General features: G+C 44.4%; 3 protein-coding genes across 4 annotated transcripts in view; 1 reads left to right on the top strand and 2 right to left on the bottom strand.

The window, feature by feature from the left end:
- The window catches only part of LOC139443186 (probable methyltransferase TARBP1), a 78,135-nt gene extending 65,260 nt beyond the window's left edge, over positions 1–12,875 (top strand). Inside the window, exons 18-26 of one of the 2 annotated variants that reach the window (XM_071224146.1) lie at positions 1,549–1,701; positions 4,105–4,188; positions 4,305–4,492; positions 7,716–7,797; positions 7,902–8,082; positions 8,806–8,988; positions 9,368–9,492; positions 11,721–11,857; positions 12,023–12,875. In XM_071224146.1, the coding sequence (XP_071080247.1) occupies positions 1,549–1,701; positions 4,105–4,188; positions 4,305–4,492; positions 7,716–7,797; positions 7,902–8,082; positions 8,806–8,988; positions 9,368–9,492; positions 11,721–11,857; positions 12,023–12,188 (1,299 nt within the window). In that variant the 3' untranslated portion in view covers positions 12,189–12,875. Of the gene's footprint in view, positions 1–1,548; positions 1,702–4,104; positions 4,189–4,304; positions 4,493–7,715; positions 7,798–7,901; positions 8,083–8,799; positions 8,989–9,367; positions 9,493–11,720; positions 11,858–12,022 lie in introns of both variants that reach the window. The other variant, XM_071224145.1, reaches the window with a different exon arrangement.
- A 1,581-nt stretch (positions 12,876–14,456) lies between these two features.
- Positions 14,457–17,424, bottom strand: LOC139444194 (integrase/recombinase xerD homolog). The gene is made up of 2 exons (XM_071225102.1): positions 17,325–17,424; positions 14,457–15,355 (listed from the first exon to the last, which is right to left on the bottom strand). Exons 1-2 carry the CDS (start codon positions 17,422–17,424, stop codon positions 14,457–14,459), a joined length of 999 nt encoding a protein of 332 aa, XP_071081203.1.
- Positions 17,425–17,564: 140 nt separating this feature from the next.
- LOC139444195 (uncharacterized) lies at positions 17,565–18,365 on the bottom strand. Its single transcript, XM_071225103.1, has 2 exons — positions 18,277–18,365; positions 17,565–17,979 (listed from the first exon to the last, which is right to left on the bottom strand). The coding sequence occupies exons 1-2, from the start codon at positions 18,363–18,365 to the stop codon at positions 17,565–17,567; spliced, it is 504 nt and encodes a 167-aa protein (XP_071081204.1).
- Positions 18,366–18,859: the final 494 nt, after the last annotated feature.

Below are 18,859 nucleotides of genomic sequence, written 5' to 3'. Positions count from 1 at the left end.
AAACATAGCTAAAACTACCACACTAGCATACATACACAAAAATTGGCCAAATTGGTGTCACATTTACACGGACGGATCCTCAGATCCGACCTCCAAACACACGGGTTTCGGAGTCCATACCACACAGCCAACTAAAACCACACAATCTTTCCGACTCCCAAATAACCAATCAATATTCACGGCAGAACTAATGGGCATGGCCTCAGCCCTCCACAATCAAGAATCCAAAAACCACCAAAAAATCCTAATACTTACTGACTCCTTAAGTGGACTACAAGCCCTCCAAAACAAAAATACCAAAAACCGACCTAAATTAATAAATCAAATACTTAAAAGCTCCAACGACCTAACTAAGGCAGGCAAACAAATAACCTTCTTGTGGATACCCGCCCACGTAGGAATATACGGTAATGAAAACGCCGATAAAGCAGCTAAACTATCCCTCAAAATCCCAGAAATAAGCTTAAACTTACCCATCTCAAAATCAGAAATTAAAAGTGTTAACAAGCAAAAAATCACCAAAAAATGGCATAACCTATATCTAAACTCAAATAGCCAAATCAAAAGAGTGCTCAGCAAACCACTAACCAAACCAAAAATTCTCCATCCACCAAAAAAAATCGACAGAGTAATCACTAAACTCCAAACAGGACACACCAACCTAAATAACCACCTAAAAAAATTTAAAAAACACACTACAGGTAACTGCCCACACTGCAAACAACCAGAAACCCCAGAACACGCACTCATCCACTGCACACACTACCTAACACATCGAACCGCATTACAAACCACCCTCAATCTAAACAAGGCTCTCACTCTAGAAGCAATACTAAACCCACAAAATAAACTAGAAAACTTCAAGGCCTTAGGCGTATTCTTAATCAAAACGGAACTAATAAAACGCATCTAAAACCATAATAACCTACCAAATCAAAATCACATAAACAAACAATCATCCACCATACCCAGCTCCCTTAGTTCTCCTCCCCAACCCCATCGGCATCTATTCCAAATCTCAAAATTCCCAAATTCTATATAAGCAACCCCTAAAGCCCCCTCTTGGGTTGCACAGACCACCCTCGCCCCTTTCGGAAACACATTAAATGGCCTGGCCGGGCCCGTGTGCGAAATACGCATCAGTCGGAAAGCGCACGTTAAATCTCCAAAGTAAGTAAGTAAGTAAGTAAGTAAGTAAGTAAGTAAGTAAGTAAGTAAGTAACTGTGGCAGTTTGTCTGGAAATGCCTGGTGTGTGAGGCTCCCACATTACCTGTGTGGTTGTGTTGCAGGGAGACAGTCTCCAGGCACTGTGGCAGTTTGTCTGGAAATGCCTGGTGTGTGAGGCTCCCACATTACCTGTGTGGTTGTGTTGCAGGGAGACATTCTCCAGGCACTGTGGCAGTTTGTCTGGAAATGTCTGGTGTGTGAGGCTCCCACATTACCTGTGTGGTTGTGTTGCAGGGAGACAGTCTCCAGGCACTGTGGCAGTTTGTCTGGAAATGTCTGGTGTGTGAGGCTCCCACATTACCTGTGTGGTTGTGTTGCAGGGAGACAGTCTCCAGGCACTGTGGCAGTTTGTCTGGAAATGCCTGGTTAATGAGGCTCATGCATCAGTTCGACACATGCAGGAATGGGTTTTGATGCGGTTGGTGCTCAGGTTTCCCGACATGGTTGGACGAATGTGGGAGCACTTCAATCAGGTAATGGGACTTCTTGATGCGATACAGTTTCAAATAAAAAGTCTTTGGAAAAGTGAGGTAAATTGTAATAGCTGATGTGTTGTGAGTAGATATTGAAGTAATGTAATATCAAGCAGTAAAGTGCTTCCTTTTGATATTTATTTATCTCTCCATTTCCGTTTTGTTTCACACACCTGGTATTTCACTGTCTTGAATTGTATGTCACAAATGTTCATGTTTTCAACATTCCTCTCAGCTAGATGTTTGTGTACCGTTATGTCCTCCCATCTATTGTGTCTCGAAAATTTACTCACAGAATACTTAGCTGATTTTAGAAGCTGGCTGTCATGGCAGTTGTATTGAGAATGTCATTTGACCTATTACTCAGCCATTTCTGCATGTATCCATGTTATTCTTGTTCACCGTTTTATTATGCTCCATTCCCCGAAACTTGACCCACAAAGCCTTACTATCCTACTCTGTGACGTTAACATGACCCATGGCTAAATTATCACTATTTACCTGGATAACATAAGGACTTGCAACAACATAGCTTAGTTGGATTGAGCTAAGTATTTAATTCATCCTGCACTCCATATTGCAATCTCTTTCTTTCAGCCAAAAAAAAGACTTACCAATTTTATCCTGTTCAAGAACTGTTTCTGACTACAGTTGAAACAACTCTCCCAAATCCAACTTCAGGATGTCAAATGATCAAACCTTAGTGATGTCACTCTCTTCTGTATGTCTTGAGTGAGGACATGATTGGAATTGTTCTCTGTCATTATCCACAAGCATCCTTGTTTATGTGATATACTATGTTCCAATGATGGATGTACCTGTTTACTGGGTTGGTTCCTCCAACTTTTCCCATATTTTTTTTGTTTTTAATGAATATTTGTATATAATTCCTGCAAATGCATTAACTCTATTACATCAAAGCCACAAATCCTGTATTTTGACTGCCATTTCACTATAAAATCTTTAAGATTTTCAATGACGCCTAGTTCACAGGTGCTATGCTCAAACTTGTTGTTAGGTAGACCATCTCTCTGTGTTCAGTGCTTCTGTGTATGCACAAGGTGGGAAAACGTCACTTCTTTCCTGTGTGTGCTTGAGACAACATTGAACATTTTTCTAGCACACATTTTGGGGTAGTGTTATCACACTGTAGTTTTGTTGTAACAGATTAGAGCTAAGTAGTGCCTATCTGGTTGTTTTGTGTTGTGGACACTCCCTCTTCATCAGCGTCCACCTTCTGCTCAGGGTTCAGCAAGTTCCAGATTGCTGGGGACACCCGTCTTATTTGTTGCCAGTGCAGAGAGGACCTGTGCGCGTTGAAGAAGAGATGCTTTCTGTGCATCTCCCTGTCCGATGTTTTGCTCTCCCAATTATCCGAAGCATGGAAACAGTCGTTGAAGAGAACAGAAGTTAATGAGACTGAGAAAGAAGAGTCTGCTAATTGATTGTCATTGTCGAAGAAGAGTGTTTCCAAGGGCTTTTCGTCTACTTCTTGAAGACAGAAGATAGAAATGAAAGTAAAAAGAATGCCTCAGCAAACCCTGACGATCCTTCAGCATGCTTGAGCAGCTTGTGAGGTCAGACAAGCCATGACAGCTCTGAGGGATATAAAGTGCCCGTCTACACTCACATATCTTTTGGTGGTGCTGAAGGAAACTCTGGTGTCGCATGATGAGGTTGAGAAACTTCTGACCATCGGCACTGTGGAAGATGATGGGATGCTGGGTAAAAGATGGGATATCAAACCATTGATCCCTCAGAAGACTTGCACATTGTTGGGACGATGACTTCTGCAGGGAAAGCAGCTCAGGCAATTAGACGCCACCTGGAGAGTAGTGGTGCACCAGGCTGCTAACCTGAGGCGCAGACGTCAAGTGCCTCCAAGACACACTTTTCCAGCGTTTCTTTCCCCTCCATGAGATGATGGGTTAATGCATAGGGGAAATGACTTTATGCTAGGTCCAAACTCCTACATTATTGTCCAGTAAGCTCACAAGTAGCCTATGTTCTCCTGGTGAGAGTATCATAATAGAATGGAGAACAGACAGATGGGTCCACCCTGCTGACAAGTAATACCTTCTCCAATCAGTTATTCAAGAAACCAGAGTGATGGCACTAGGGCTTTGTCATGTGTCATCCGATTGTTGCCTTTGGGAGAGGTGTTCCATCTGTAGTCAGGAACTGTTCTTGAACCAGAGAGACTTGGCAAAGCTTGTTTCAGCTGAGATTGCAATATGTAATGCAGGATAAGTATTAAATATAAAATATAAATCATTTTGAAAACCTATATTTCAACTTTTTTGTTCCAATTATAATTCACTTATATTTTAGGGAAAATATATTAATTCATTATAAAGAAAAGTCTTGAATTACAGATGTATAATAATGTTGATGTGTTTGTAGTTCAACGACAAGAGGAACCTCAGTCTATGTTCTTTAATGCACGTTCTGTCTCGGTGTGGACCTCACCTTCCCAAAGACTTGCAGGTAGGTTTCACTACTTGTTTTTTTAAGAAAAATAAACATGCCATCAATTATTTTCTGGTAATAAATATTGATTGGAAAATCTGCATTTACTACAAACTCCATGCCCTGTGTGGCAGAACGATTTCTATGGCCAGGCCCTGCCGCTCCTGTTGCCGTGGTGTATGGCCCATCACTTCAACACCCGCGTCCATGCCCAGGCCAGCCTCACCACGCTCTGGAACCAGTGTCACAAGCTCAACCTAAACCACCTCATCAGCCACCATTCCATCATCAACAGCATCGTCACATTCCAGGAAAACAACAAGTGAGGGTTCCGTTATATAAGAATCACTGTCTGACTATCAACAACCAACCAGTGTCTGTCCCCTCCCTGGTCACCAGTGTCTGACTGTATACAGACAACCAGTGTCTCTCCCCTCCCTGGTCACCAGTGTCTGACTGTATACAGACAACCAGTGTTGTCCCCTCCCTTGTCACCAGTGTCTGGCTGTATACAGACAACCAGTGTTGTCCCCTCCCTGGTCACCAGTGTCTGGCTGTATACAGACAACCAGTGTCTGTCCCCTCCCTGGTCACCAGTGTCTGACTGTATACAGACAACCAGTGTCTCTCCCCTCCCTGGTCACCAGTGTCTGACTGTATACAGACAACCAGTGTTGTCCCCTCCCTTGTCACCAGTGTCTGGCTGTATACAGACAACCAGTGTCTCTCCCCTCCCTGGTCACCAGTGTCTGACTGTATACAGACAACCAGTGTCTGTCCCCTCCCTGGTCACCAGTGTCTGACTGTATACAGACAACCAGTGTCTGTCCCCTCCCTGGTCACCAGTGTCTGACTGTATACAGACAACCAGTGTCTCTCCCCTCCCTTGTCACCAGTGTCTGACTGTATACAGACAACCAGTGTCTCTCCCCTCCCTGGTCACCAGTGTCTGACTGTATACAGACAACCAGTGTTGTCCCCTCCCTTGTCACCAGTGTCTGACTGTATACAGACAACCAGTGTCTCTCCCCTCCCTGGTCACCAGTGTCTGACTGTATACAGACAACCAGTGTCTCTCCCCTCCCTGGTCACCAGTGTCTGACTGTATACAGACAACCAGTGTCTGTCCCCTCCCTGGTCACCAGTGTCTGACTGTATACAGACAACCAGTGTCTGTCCCCTCCCTTGTCACCAGTGTCTGACTGTATACAGACAACCAGTGTCTCTCCCCTCCCTGGTCACCAGTGTCTGACTGTATACAGACAACCAGTGTCTGTCCCCTCCCTGGTCACCAGTGTCTGACTGTATACAGACAACCAGTGTCTCTCCCCTCCCTGGTCACCAGTGTCTGACTGTATACAGACAACCAGTGTCTCTCCCCTCCCTGGTCACCAGTGTCTGACTGTATACAGACAACCAGTGTCTCTCCCCTCCCTGGTCACCAGTGTCTCACTGTATACAGACAACCAGTGTTGTCCCCTCCCTTGTCACCAGTGTTTGGCTGTATACAGACAACCAGTGTTGTCCCCTCCCTGGTCACCAGTGTCTGGCTGTATACAGACAACCAGTGTCTGTCCCCTCCCTGGTCACCAGTGTCTGGCTGTATACAGACAACCAGTGTTGTCCCCTCCCTGGTCACCAGTGTCTGGCTGTATACAGACAACCAGTGTCTGTCCCCTCCCTTGTCACCATTGTCTGACTGTATACAGACAACCAGTGTCTCTCCCCTCCCTTGTCACCAGTGTCTGACTGTATACAGACAACCAGTGTTGTCCCCTCCCTGGTCACCATTGTCTGACTGTATACAGACAACCAGTGTCTCTCCCCTCCCTTGTCACCAATGTCTGACTGTATACAGACAACCAGTGTCTCTCCCCTCCCTGGTCACCATTGTCTGACTGTATACAGACAACCAGTGTCTCTCCCCTCCCTTGTCACCAGTGTCTGACTGTATACAGACAACCAGTGTTGTCCCCTCCCTGGTCACCATTGTCTGACTGTATACAGACAACCAGTGTCTCTCCCCTCCCTTGTCACCAGTGTCTGACTGTATACAGACAACCAGTGTCTCTCCCCTCCCTGGTCACCATTGTCTGACTGTATACAGACAACCAGTGTCTCTCCCCTCCCTTGTCACCAGTGTCTGACTGTATACAGACAACCAGTGTCTGTCCCCTCCCTGGTCACCAGTGTCTGGCTGTATACAGACAACCAGTGTCTCTCCCCTCCCTTGTCACCAGTGTCTGACTGTATACAGACAACCAGTGTCTGTCCCCTCCCTGGTCACCAGTGTCTGGCTGTATACAGACAACCAGTGTCTCTCCCCTCCCTTGTCACCAGTGTCTGACTGTATACAGACAACCAGTGTCTGTCCCCTCCCTGGTCACCAGTGTCTGACTGTATACAGACAACCAGTGTCTGTCCCCTCCCTGGTCACCACTGTCTGGCTGTATACAGACAACCAGTGTCTCTCCCCTCCCTTGTCACCAGTGTTTGGCTGTATACAGACAAACAGTGTCTCTCCCCTCCCTTGTCACCAGTGTCTGACTGTATACAGACAACCAGTGTCTCTCCCCTCCCTGGTCACCATTGTCTGACTGTATACAGACAACCAGTGTCTGTCCCCTCCCTGGTCACCAGTGTCTGACTGTATACAGACAACCAGTGTCTCTCCCCTCCCTTGTCACCAGTGTCTGACTGTATACAGACAACCAGTGTCTCTCCCCTCCCTGGTCACCAGTGTCTGACTGTATACAGACAACCAGTGTCTGTCCCCTCCCTTGTCACCAGTGTCTGACTGTATACAGACAACCAGTGTCTCTCCCCTCCCTGGTCACCAGTGTCTGACTGTATACAGACAGACAGTGTCTCTCCCCTCCCTGGTCATAAGTGTCTGGCTGTATACAGACAACCAGTGTCTGTCCCCTCCCTTGTCACCAGTGTCTGGCTGTATACAGACAACCAGTGTTGTCCCCTCCCTGGTCACCACTGTCTGGCTGTACACAGACAACCAGTGTCTCTCCCCTCCCTTGTCACCAGTGTTTGGCTGTATACAGACAACCAGTGTTGTCCCCTCCCTGGTCACCAGTGTCTGACTGTATACAGACAACCAGTGACTGTCCCCTCCCTTGTCACCAGTGTCTGGCTGTATACAGACAACCAGTGACTGTCCCCTCCCTTGTCACCAGTGTCTGGCTGTATACAGACAACCAGTGTCTGTCCCCTCCCTGGTCACCAGTGTCTGACTGTATACAGACAACCAGTGTCTGTCCCCTCCCTTGTCACCAGTGTTTGGCTGTATACAGACAACCAGTGTCTGTCCCCTCCCTGGTCACCAGTGTTTGGCTGTATACAGACAACCAGTGACTGTCCATTCCCTTGTCACCAGTGTTTGTCCCCACCCTTGTCACCAGTGTCTGTCCCCTTCGTGGTCACCAGTGACAGACTGGATACAGACAACCAGTTTATATCCTGATACTGAAGGTTTGCTCCTAGAGAAAGTGACTGATCAAAGAATCCTACAGGAGTTATTTCGTCTATTTCAGCAACTCAACAAAGAACTTGCAGAAGCTAATCGGGAACTATTTCTACCAGACATTTGACTTTGTGGAGGACTACAGCATGGAGGTAAGTGACTGCCTGTACTGAACCTTCAGAATGACATAGCTGTGGAGCAACTTGAATCCTCCTTTGATGTAGGAAACATGCAAGGCAGAACGTTTCTGTTGCAGACAATATTTCTCACCTTACCAAGGCTGTCTTGCTTAATCGATGAAGAGTGGCTGCGTCCAGATACATTCCATCGCTGGGACATTTTCAAGTCACCTGACTTGCAACGATGTGTGCCCCTGTACAATGCATCTTCCAGACTTAGAGAATGTGTTCCCGGGCCATGGAAGATAAGACCACCTGGTAAGTAAGCATGATGATAGTCCACCACACACATCAAAGTCATGTTCCAAGTCCTCAACGCTTGCACGTCAAAGTCAGGCTCTGAGTGTACATTTAACAGACACATCAAAGTCAGTCTCCAAGCGCACATTCAACTGACACATCAAAGTCAGGCTCCGAGCGCACATTCAACTGACACATCAAAGTCAGGCTCCAAGCGCACATTCAACAGACACATCAAAGTCAGGCTCCGAGCGCACATTCAACAGACACATCAAAGTCAGGCTCCGAGCGCACATTCAAAAGACACATCAAAGTCAGGCTCCAAACGCACATTCAACAGACACATCAAAGTTGAGCCCCAGGCACACAGTCCACACTCACACATAAAGTCAGGCTCCTACACATAAAACACATATCAAAGTCCGGCTCCAAGCACATGCTCAATGCACAAACATGACGTCAGGCTCAGTGCAGACATGAAGAAGGCTCAATGAACACAAATCCACTTTAAGCTAGATATGACAACACAGTGTACAGGGTTACGCAGCACCAAACTGGTGGTGTCAAGGATACTTCCTTGTGTCAAACTTTGATGCTACCCAGCAACTGTATATGTCAGGTGTAATAACCATCAGTATTGGAAACATTTGCTGACAGTTTTCCTGCCATAGGACAGCTGAGGTAGAGTCTACTTATCCCACACAATATGTTACTTCACCCTTCCATTTTGGCCAGTATCAGACACTGACTGTGCAGATGAAGAGGTGACGGAGGGGAATGTACAGAAGAAGATAATGCCATGGCGTTTGATGACACCAGATGAAGATTCCCACCCAGACAACGAGATGAATTTGAAGAAAGTTCACAAAGCTGGAGGACTTATCCTAGTCACTTCACTTATTGACAAGTTACCCAACTTGGGAGGTGAGTTGATGAGTGCCCTCAGGTGCCTCTAGAGGAATTCCATCCACTTCATGACCATGATATGTCATTAAGACAATATTAATATGCTTTCAGTGCACTTTTAATGTTATCTAGAAACAAATATTTTCCCAGAAAATAATTATACTTCTGACTGGTGAAAAAAACAGAAATTGTCTGCCTAAAAAAACATATCATTGCAAAAAAACAGGCTCACAATTTTAATTAAATAAATGTCTGGTTTTAGCAGATTTTGCCAAAAAATATGTCCAGTCTTCACACAAAATCTCAGCCCCTCCCTCCCCGAATATCAAATGGTCCTTCCCTGAAGATTTTTTTGTATCATCATGTATAGTTGAGAAAACACTGTAATATTTCACAGGTCTCTGCCGTACAAGTGAGATCTTCGGAGTATCAGAGTTCATTATTGGGAATCTTTGCTTCATTGAAGATCGGGCCTTCCAGTCACTAAGTGTTACAGCACACAAGTGGATTCCTATCACTGAGGTAGATATATGTCACTGATACCACGGATTGCCCTGAGGGTAGATATAGGTCACTGAGGTACAACTGACTGCCCTCAGGGTAGATATAGGTCACTGAGGTACCACTGACTGACCTGATGATAGATATAGGTCACTGAGGTACAACTGACTGCCCTGATGATAGATATAGGTCACTGAGGTACCACTGACTGACCTGATGATTGATATAGGTCACTGAGGTACAACTGACTGCCCTGATGATTGATATATGTCACTGATACCACGGATTGCCCTGATGATAGATATAGGTCACTGAGGTACAACTGACTGCCCTGATGATTGATATATGTCACTGATACCACGGATTGCCCTGATGATAGATATAGGTCACTGAGGTACAACTGACAGCCCTGATGATTGATATATGTCACTGATACCACGGATTGCCCTGATGATAGATATAGGTCACTGAGGTACAACTGACTGCCCTCAGGGTAGATATAGGTCACTGAGGTACCACAGACTGACCTGATGATTGATATAGGTCACTGAGGTACAACTGACTGCCCTGATGATTGATATATGTCACTGATACCACGGATTGCCCTGATGATAGATATAGGTCACTGAGGTACAACTGACTGCCCTCAGGGTAGATATAGGTCACTGAGGTACAACTGACTGCCCTGATGATAGATATAGGTCACTGAGGTACAACTGACTGCCCTGATGATAGATATAGGTCACTGAGGTACAACTGACTGCCCTGATGATTGATATATGTCACTGATACCACGGATTGCCCTAAGGGTAGATATAGGTCACTGAGGTACCACTGACTGACCTGATGATAGATATAGGTCACTGAGGTACAACTGACTGCCCTGATGATAGATATAGGTCACTGAGGTACCACTGACTGACCTGATGATTGATATAGGTCACTGAGGTACCACTGACTGACCTGATGATAGATATAGGTCACTGAGGTACAACTGACTGCCCTGATGATTGATATATGTCACTGATACCACGGATTGCCCTGATGATAGATATAGGTCACTGAGGTACAACTGACTGCCCTGATGATAGATATAGGTCACTGAGGTACCACTGACTGCCCTGGGTGTAGATATAGGTCACTGAGGTACCACTGACTGACCTGATGATAGATATAGGTCACTGAGGTACCACTGACTGCCCTGATGATTGATATAGGTCACTGAGGTACCACTGACTGCCCTGAGGGTAGATATAGGTCACTGAGGTACCACTGACTGCCCTGAGGGTAGATATAGGTCACTGAGGTACCACTGACTGCCCTGAGGGTAGATATAGGTCACTGAGGTACAACTGACTGACCTGATGATAGATATAGGTCACTGAGGTACCACTGACTGACCTGATGATAGATATAGGTCACTGAGGTACAACTGACTGCCCTGATGATTGATATATGTCACTGATACCACGGATTGCCCTGATGATAGATATAGGTCACTGAGGTACAACTGACTGCCCTGATGATAGATATAGGTCACTGAGGTACCACTGACTGCCCTGGGTGTAGATATAGGTCACTGAGGTACCACTGACTGACCTGATGATAGATATAGGTCACTGAGGTACCACTGACTGCCCTGATGATTGATATAGGTCACTGAGGTACCACTGACTGCCCTGAGGGTAGATATAGGTCACTGAGGTACCACTGACTGCCCTGAGGGTAGATATAGGTCACTGAGGTACCACTGACTGCCCTGAGGGTAGATATAGGTCACTGAGGTACCACTGACTGCCCTGAGGGTAGATATAGGTCACTGAGGTACAACTGACTGCCCTGGGTGTAGATATAGGTCACTGAGGTACCACTGACTGACCTTATGATAGATATAGGTCACTGAGATACCACTTACTGCCCTGATAATAGATATAGGTCATTGAGGTACCACTGACTGACCTGATGATAGATATAGGTCACTGAGGTACCACTGACTGCCCTGGGTGTAGATATAGGTCACTGAGGTACCACTGACTGCCCTGGGTGTAGATATAGGTCACTGAGGTACCATTTACTGACCTGATGATAGATATAGGTCACTGAGGTACCACTGACTGACCTGATGATTGATATAGGTCACTGAGGTACCACTGACTGCCTTGAGGGTAGATATAGGTCACAGTTACTTGGACTGTGAAATGGAGTAAACAGTGTTGAGAACTTTGTCCACGTGCTTTGTCTTGTTGCAGGTGCCTGGCCACAGATTGCAGGAGTTCCTGCAGGCTAAGCGTAGGGACGGGTACACACTAGTTGGCGCAGAGCAGACAGCTAACAGCGTGTGTCTTACACAGTACAAGTTCCCCCAAAAGACCTTACTGCTGCTAGGGTAGGTAACATTCCACTTTTAACCATATTGTGAGAATGCTGCACAGATGACAATCAATGTCTGGTTAAGTATATATCTAAGTATGTCTTTCAGCTGTTGGTATGTCATTTTATTAATGATGTGCTATTATTTGGTATTCAAATGAATAAATCTTCTGTTTGGTAGAAATGAGAAAGAGGGCATTCCAGTCAACCTGATCCAGCTGCTGGATGTCTGTGTGGAGATCCCCCAGCAGGGCATCATCCGCTCTCTCAACGTCCACGTGAGTGGGGCCCTGCTTGTGTGGGAGTATGCCCGGCAGCAGATGGATGCAGCCACGGCAACCTTGTAGCCAGACTACACATGATGTCAGTCAACGTCCACATGAGTGGGGCCCTGCTAGTGTGGGAGTATGCCCGGCAGCAGATGGATGCAGCCACGGCAACCTTGTAGCCAGACTACACATGATGTCAGTCAACGTCCACATGAGTGGGGCCCTGCTTGTGTGGGAGTATGCCCGGCAGCAGATGGATGCAGCCACGGCAACCTTGTAGCCAGACTACACATGAAGTCAGTTAATTGCTGCCCTGAGTGAGGACTACTTCCCTGTCTAGAGGCCCGATGTGTGCAGGTGATGCCCCTGCAAATGATATCCTGGACAGAAGTGTTCCTTCTGACAACATGTCCTGAATGAGTAGATGCTGATGTATGCTGTAGCCTGCAGTTTTATAGTTAAATCATGACAACTGTATATTTGACCACAGTCTTGAATGGTGGTGGTATTGTTTTTGTACAAGCACATTTAAAGTTGTATCAATATTTGAAAAATGGACTACATGTTGCTATTTATGGTTTTCTGAGCTGGTAGGAAGCTAAACTTGCACATGCACAACATAAGCCATCATACAGCCTATCAGATGTGAAACACTTCCAGTTTTCTAACTTGCAAAAGCACAGACTGGTGTCCAGAATATTCACAGCACCTGCAGGGTACCTGGTGAAGCCACCAGTTGCATCAACAATTCTCCTGTACATAGCAGAGGTAGACTTTGGTGTTGAGGTGCTATGGCATTGTACAATGGCAGCACAATGGTTGACTCATGTGTAGGCCCATTGTGAGTCATGATGTTATGATGGTTTAGGATGTGCTGTACAAGTCAAGCATTATGGGGACTGGAGTAGTCTTGCTAAAAGATGTATCATTGGTGTCAAGCAGAAGACTGCAAAATGTGTGATCTGATGACTGATGCTATTGCCTGGGCCAGTTTTGTTGGTGATGAGTACAACCTGCTGGTTCGGACCAACTGCACCCCATATACTGATGATTGGACCACCCCATGAGTCACTCTCGGCAACACAAGCATCACATGCTCCTCCTCCTTACCCTCAGGCAAACACATCATGGGAGGTTTTAACGATGTAAGGGTCAGCATGCACTAGTCGGCAGTTTGTCCCTTGCCTGGTGAGGAGGGGATGCGGGAAATCGGACATACTCATGGAATTCTAAGAAACCCAACTACATGCAGTAGTCAGATAAGGTCAAGAGTAAGATCATCCTGATCACCACTGCACTGCACTGGACGAGGTACCTGGTTGTCTTGTAGAATTACCTTTTTAGGAATGTGGCCAGCAGTGTTAGAAAGTAAATTTATGTTCTAATTCACTATGTTCAACCGAACATAAAACATTTACTATGACAACATACTCCACTCATGGGTAATGCCTACCGCTGTTAACAGGCGAGCGGGTTTATTTACAAAATCATACATGTAGACACGCGACTGTCGTGTTATATTCCATTCCAAACACCGACACTCCATATTCTCTAAGGTATTCTTTCTGTAACAAAAACGTACATTTTAATATTTTTGGCACATAAAACCGTTACGAAATACTGCAATATCCTTGTAATATCGCGCTTGAACACTTTATAAATTACTGCGAAATTAACTTTTTGAAAATATAAAGATAACTTATCTGGACGGTGGGTCTTCTTGTGTATACAAATCCATGTCCGGACTCCTGAATCACCTCTCTGTGGGATCACTCACTGAAAGAAAGCAACACCCTTCTCCGTGCTAAACAGCACTCAATGCCCTGCGGCAATTTGTTCCCATACGGTTTTACCTGCCATTCGGCAACACTGCAATAACAGGCGGTCCAACACAGACAAGCATTACACTAAAAATCTGATTACCTTTATGTGTATATTTTTAACAAACAAAGAAGACAACAGCTCGCCTGTGTGACGCGAAGGCCTCGAGTGGTGTTTCTTGCCCTCTCCTCTGCACCTTAAGCACGTGACGCCACCGCTTTCACGTGCACAGCCTTCTTCAAATCACATTCGTTACCGTATTTACCCCATAGTAAATACATTTATGTTCTAATTCACTATGTTCAACCGAACATAAAACATTTACTATGACAACATACTCCACTCATGGGTAATGCCTACCGCTGCTCGAATTAAAAGAACGGGTCCATGCAGCAGATTTATTTCAACTTATTTACAATCCCAACATTGATGACACACTCAACAATTCAGAAATATTGTCTTTGATATAACCGTCTTTGGCCTTATCTGACGCCCAGCGTCCGTGTCTCTTAAACAGTCTGTCTGTTACTCCGGCGTTAGCTGCAGCAGAAGCTCCGCCTGACCGAAAACTGTGAAGACCCACTTTTTTTTTACATCTTCACCAATTAGTTTGAATTTCTCAATAAAGATTTCCCTCGCTCTGGTATATGATAAAGGTTTCTGACCTTTAAGTACATACTTTTGTACAGATTTACAGAAGGAAAGTTGACGAAAAATATATTCTTCGGAAGTTTCAGCAACATTTCCAGCAATCAGGTACCTGTTTAGCATATTTACTGGACATAGATCTGAGCCTGTAGCAGCGATCAAAACATGACGCCCATCCCTATAAACGTCAGTTTTACTGTTCTCAACAAAAATACTCATGAAGCCATCCTTGAATTTAATGTTTGACCGTCTGATATTCACTACTTCAGAAAATCTGAAAAACCCAGCAAAAGATAAAAGTGACATTGTTAAAAACCTTAAATCAAGTAGAGAGGGAGTTTTCCCAGATATAACAACCAATTTCTTTAACGTGTCACAAGTAACAGGTTCTTTTTTCTTGACTGGAGTACTACACGTTCTTAATGCCGCTTCTCTGATGTTCACAATCAAATCATGTTTACAAGGATCTGGCAGACATGCAAGCTTGTGCGCCCAACTAATACCGTAAATAGCTTCCATGACAGATGGAGCTTTCTTACCTCCCTGAACAAGTGATGTAAGATACAAAGCAACATGAAATGGATGAGCAGGCAAACATGTAATCTCCTTAAATTTTGAACTCCATTTTTTCCAACTATTATAAGATCTTTCATACTTATAGACTGTCGCTGGGGCCTTAGACTTGAGAACTAAATCTGGCATATGTCCTGCTAGATCAATAAGGTCTGTATGAACTAAATTGTTCTTCAGCTTCCAGATACCGGAGGAGAACATGTCTGAAACAACAACATTGATCTCATGGAATAATTCTAACTGCTAATGCGTAGCCATCGAATTTGTCAAACAAGGATTTCTTGCTGCCGCCTGAAAATGCAATACTTCCATTTAATTGCAAACTATCAGCGATATAATGTTTGAACTTTCCGTCGTCAAAAAGTGAAGTCCAGAACACAGCTGATTGCCACCTAGGCACTACTAAAGTTATGCTAGCTTCACTTTGAAGAGCATATCTAATAGCCTTTGTTACCAAATGCACAGGGGGGACAACCCAGTTGTTATCATCTTGCCATGACTGTGTAAAAGCATCTACTGCTTCTGTGCCAGGGCACCAAGATCTGGAATTGAATCTACACAACTTAGCATTATAATGACTAGCAAATCTATCAACAGTATGTGGACCCCACTTCTGGTTTAGCAACTTGAAGACAGCATCAGTAACAATCCAGTCATCAGCATCTTTAAATTTACTTAACGCATCTGCTCTGTCGTTCTCTGAACGTGGAATCCAGCTAAACTTTATCCTGATGTTATACATCCTAACCACGGTGAACACGGACATAGCAACCTCCTGTAAGGATGAATTGAAACTACCCAAAGAAACAATTTGACAGCAAGCCTTGCTATCTGAGAACCACTTAACAGTCTGATTAGACAGAACCTCTCTGAAAACGTTCAAAGATAATTCAACAGCCTTCAATTCCCGCCAAGTTGAACTCTTGCCCACTTGATCCTCATCCCATAAACACTGAAATATCCGGTCAGAATTCTGTATATAAGCAGCACAGCCCTTGGAACTAGCATCTGAGAAAACGGTCAAAACAGGGGCAAAGGTTTCATAAAATCTTCTGCTATTAAAAGTGTAAACATTATCTCTCCAGAATATAAGTTCAAATACACACAGGGGGTCAACTAGACTTTGCTTTCTATCCCAACTTGAAGCTCTTTGTATTACTGAATACATGCGTCTAGTCAAAAGTCTGCAGACATCCCCATAAACTGGTGAAAGAGAGATAATTTGTCCTGTTAAACTAGCCAGGTTACGTGCTGTGAATTGCGGTAAACCTGCCAAAAATCCTGCGCATGTGTTTCTCACATTATCTAATCTCCTAGAAGGAATAGATATCACACCAATGTCAAGATTCCAATTCAGCCCGAGCCATTCAAGGTGTCTTGTGGGTTCCCAAACTGACTTCTGATCGTTACAAACAAAGCCTGCTCTGCACAAAGAAGATTTAACAAAACCAGATCGCTCCTTGCCTAAGGCTTCAGACGAAGCAAACCCAAATCCATCATCTAAGTAAACTACAACATCTACAGAATGTTTTCTCCAGTATCTAACTAATGGCCTAAAACACTTAGTAAATATATAAGGGGCCGAGGTTAGACCAAAAGGTAAAACTGTGAAACAATAAAAACGCTGTACACCTTTAACTGTTTAAGAAAAGCCTAAAAACGTGTGTTGACTAGGGTGAATATCTATGTGGTGATACCCAGACTTAAGATCAAACTTGTACATGTATCCACAAGGTCTAACGAAATCCAAAGCAATCTTGTAATCCTCAAAGACTATCTTTTCTTTCCAAACATATTTGTTTACTACTCTTAGGTCTAAAATCAACCTTTTCTTACTAGAGCTATTAATAGAAACTGATAGGGGATTTACAACCTGAGGTAAGTCTACGACTTCAACAATACAGTTGTTTAACAGGAGATCCTGGATAGCCTCAGAGACAAAGTCGCTATGTTTTACAGCAGAAGCGTTGTTCTTACTAAAAGACAAGGGAGGCGACTCCACAAAGGGGATGATGTAACCTTCCATAATAGTTCTAATGATGAATTCTGGAGCTTCTATATCCTTCCAAAATGAGATGTGCCTCTTAAGATTTTCCTTAATGTTATGCTTACTCGCTGACGTATCTGTTCTGTCAAGATAACTAGGTACAGGTACAAAATCAGTACTAATACCTCTGGTTTCAGGTTTGACTTTGTCTATGGGTGAAACATCAAGCTGTGACCTACTACTAGGCTGTTCTGATATTGAACGGGAGACCTGTGGCAAATCCATGTTAGTTTTTCTTTTAATACTTCTGCTTGAGTTCTGATCCCCTGAAACGTATGTAATACGATCTCAATCAAGATAGTAACGCATTAGCCACTCAAATATATATGTCATATCTCAAAAGTGGTTTTGATTTACCTGAATAATCACTGCTTTTTGCAGGCCTCTGTAGGCTGAAGTCCTTGTGGTGGGTTGAAATTATTTGACTGTGATGACCTCTGGGCGGCTGCAAGGGGACATGTGGCTCTCCAGTGCCCAAAGGCTCCGCAAAAGTAGCATTGTTGGTTTGGAAGTGGTGTTTTCCTGGGTTGAAAACGAAAGGGCTGGTTCTGCTGAACCTGAGGGGCCTGTTTGGGTAATTCGCTGTTAGGATTGGGGAAAGTTGCAGAAGGATAAGGACTATAACCTCTACCACGGGAATTGAAAGAAGTAGGGCGCTTTCTGCGCTGTGCCTTACTTTCTGCTCTCTCGAAACGTCTCTCTTCATCCGAGTTTGAAGCCAACTCATCCCCTTCCAACTCCGAGACTACTGCCCAACCGGCTGTAGATCTGTCTGCAAGTCTAATGTGCTTGTTTCTTTTACTGATGTTAGAGCTAATTTCTCTCAAGACATGCACACAATCGACTGTGTTATCCCGATTGATAAACCGAATAGCAGAGTCAACCTGATCCAAAATACCAATGTTGAACTTATATTGTAACTGATTCCCTTTGAATCTAAACTGTGGAGAGTCAAAGTCTTTTCTAGCTCTCTTAATGACAGAATACGACCTCTGCTCAGTTTCATCAATAATTTCACTTTTGAAAGTTTTCAACTTACAGTCCATATATTGCTTAAAAAGTTGAAACGTTTCGTACCCTTCAACAGAATCCTGTGCTTTGTTAGGTTGACCAGGAATGTGTAGTTCTTCAACGGAGTCAAGATTTTCCTGCTGTGGTGAATCCATTCCGAACAAAGAAGACAACAGCTCGCCTGTGTGACGCGAAGGCCTCGAGTGGTGTTTCTTGCCCTCTCCTCTGCACCTTAAGCACGTGACGCCACCGCTTTCACGTGCACAGCCTTCTTCAAATCACATTCGTTACCGTATTTACCCCATAGTAAATACATGCATGTAAACCAGAACAAGCTGCGCATGAGGAGTGGGGAGTTGAGAGCTGAAGTCTTGATGTGAAGACCTGCAAGAATAAACGTCCAGGAACCTGAGACGGACTTGTGTTGTTGATATCGGAGAATCTGTCTAAGTAAAAACATCTACGAGGGATACAAGCAAATGTAGAATGATGTGTATCACACTCTCCGTCTCTGTCAAACTGTGCTGTAGAAGTACAATATCAACTCTGATTTAAGACGTTCTCCATTGCAAGTCTGGACCAGACAATCCATTGATTAACATCATAAACATTAATCTATGCAATTGGGATACAATGACATGCTATCAAC

The sequence above is a fragment of the Haliotis cracherodii genome, unplaced genomic scaffold (genome assembly GCF_022045235.1).
Source record: "Haliotis cracherodii isolate W230 unplaced genomic scaffold, xgHalCrac1.p SCAF_5, whole genome shotgun sequence".
NCBI lineage: Eukaryota > Metazoa > Mollusca > Gastropoda > Lepetellida > Haliotidae > Haliotis > Haliotis cracherodii.
This window is presented reverse-complemented; position numbering and strand designations above follow the sequence as displayed.

Bases quoted from the DNA above. Each gene is read 5' to 3' on its own strand.
- LOC139444194 (XM_071225102.1), bottom strand. From the start codon at position 17,424: ATGGATTTGCCACAGGTCTCCCGTTCAATATCAGAACAGCCTAGTAGT. The intron at 15,356-17,324 runs GTATTAGTACTG...TTGTTGTTTCAG, and splicing joins AGTCAAACCTGAAACCAGAG to ACATGTTCTCCTCCGGTATC.
- LOC139444195 (XM_071225103.1), bottom strand. From the start codon at position 18,365: ATGGATTCACCACAGCAGGAAAATCTTGACTCCGTTGAAGAACTACAC. The intron at 17,980-18,276 runs GTACGAAACGTT...CAAGCACATTAG, and splicing joins GCACAGGATTCTGTTGAAGG to ACTTGCAGACAGATCTACAG.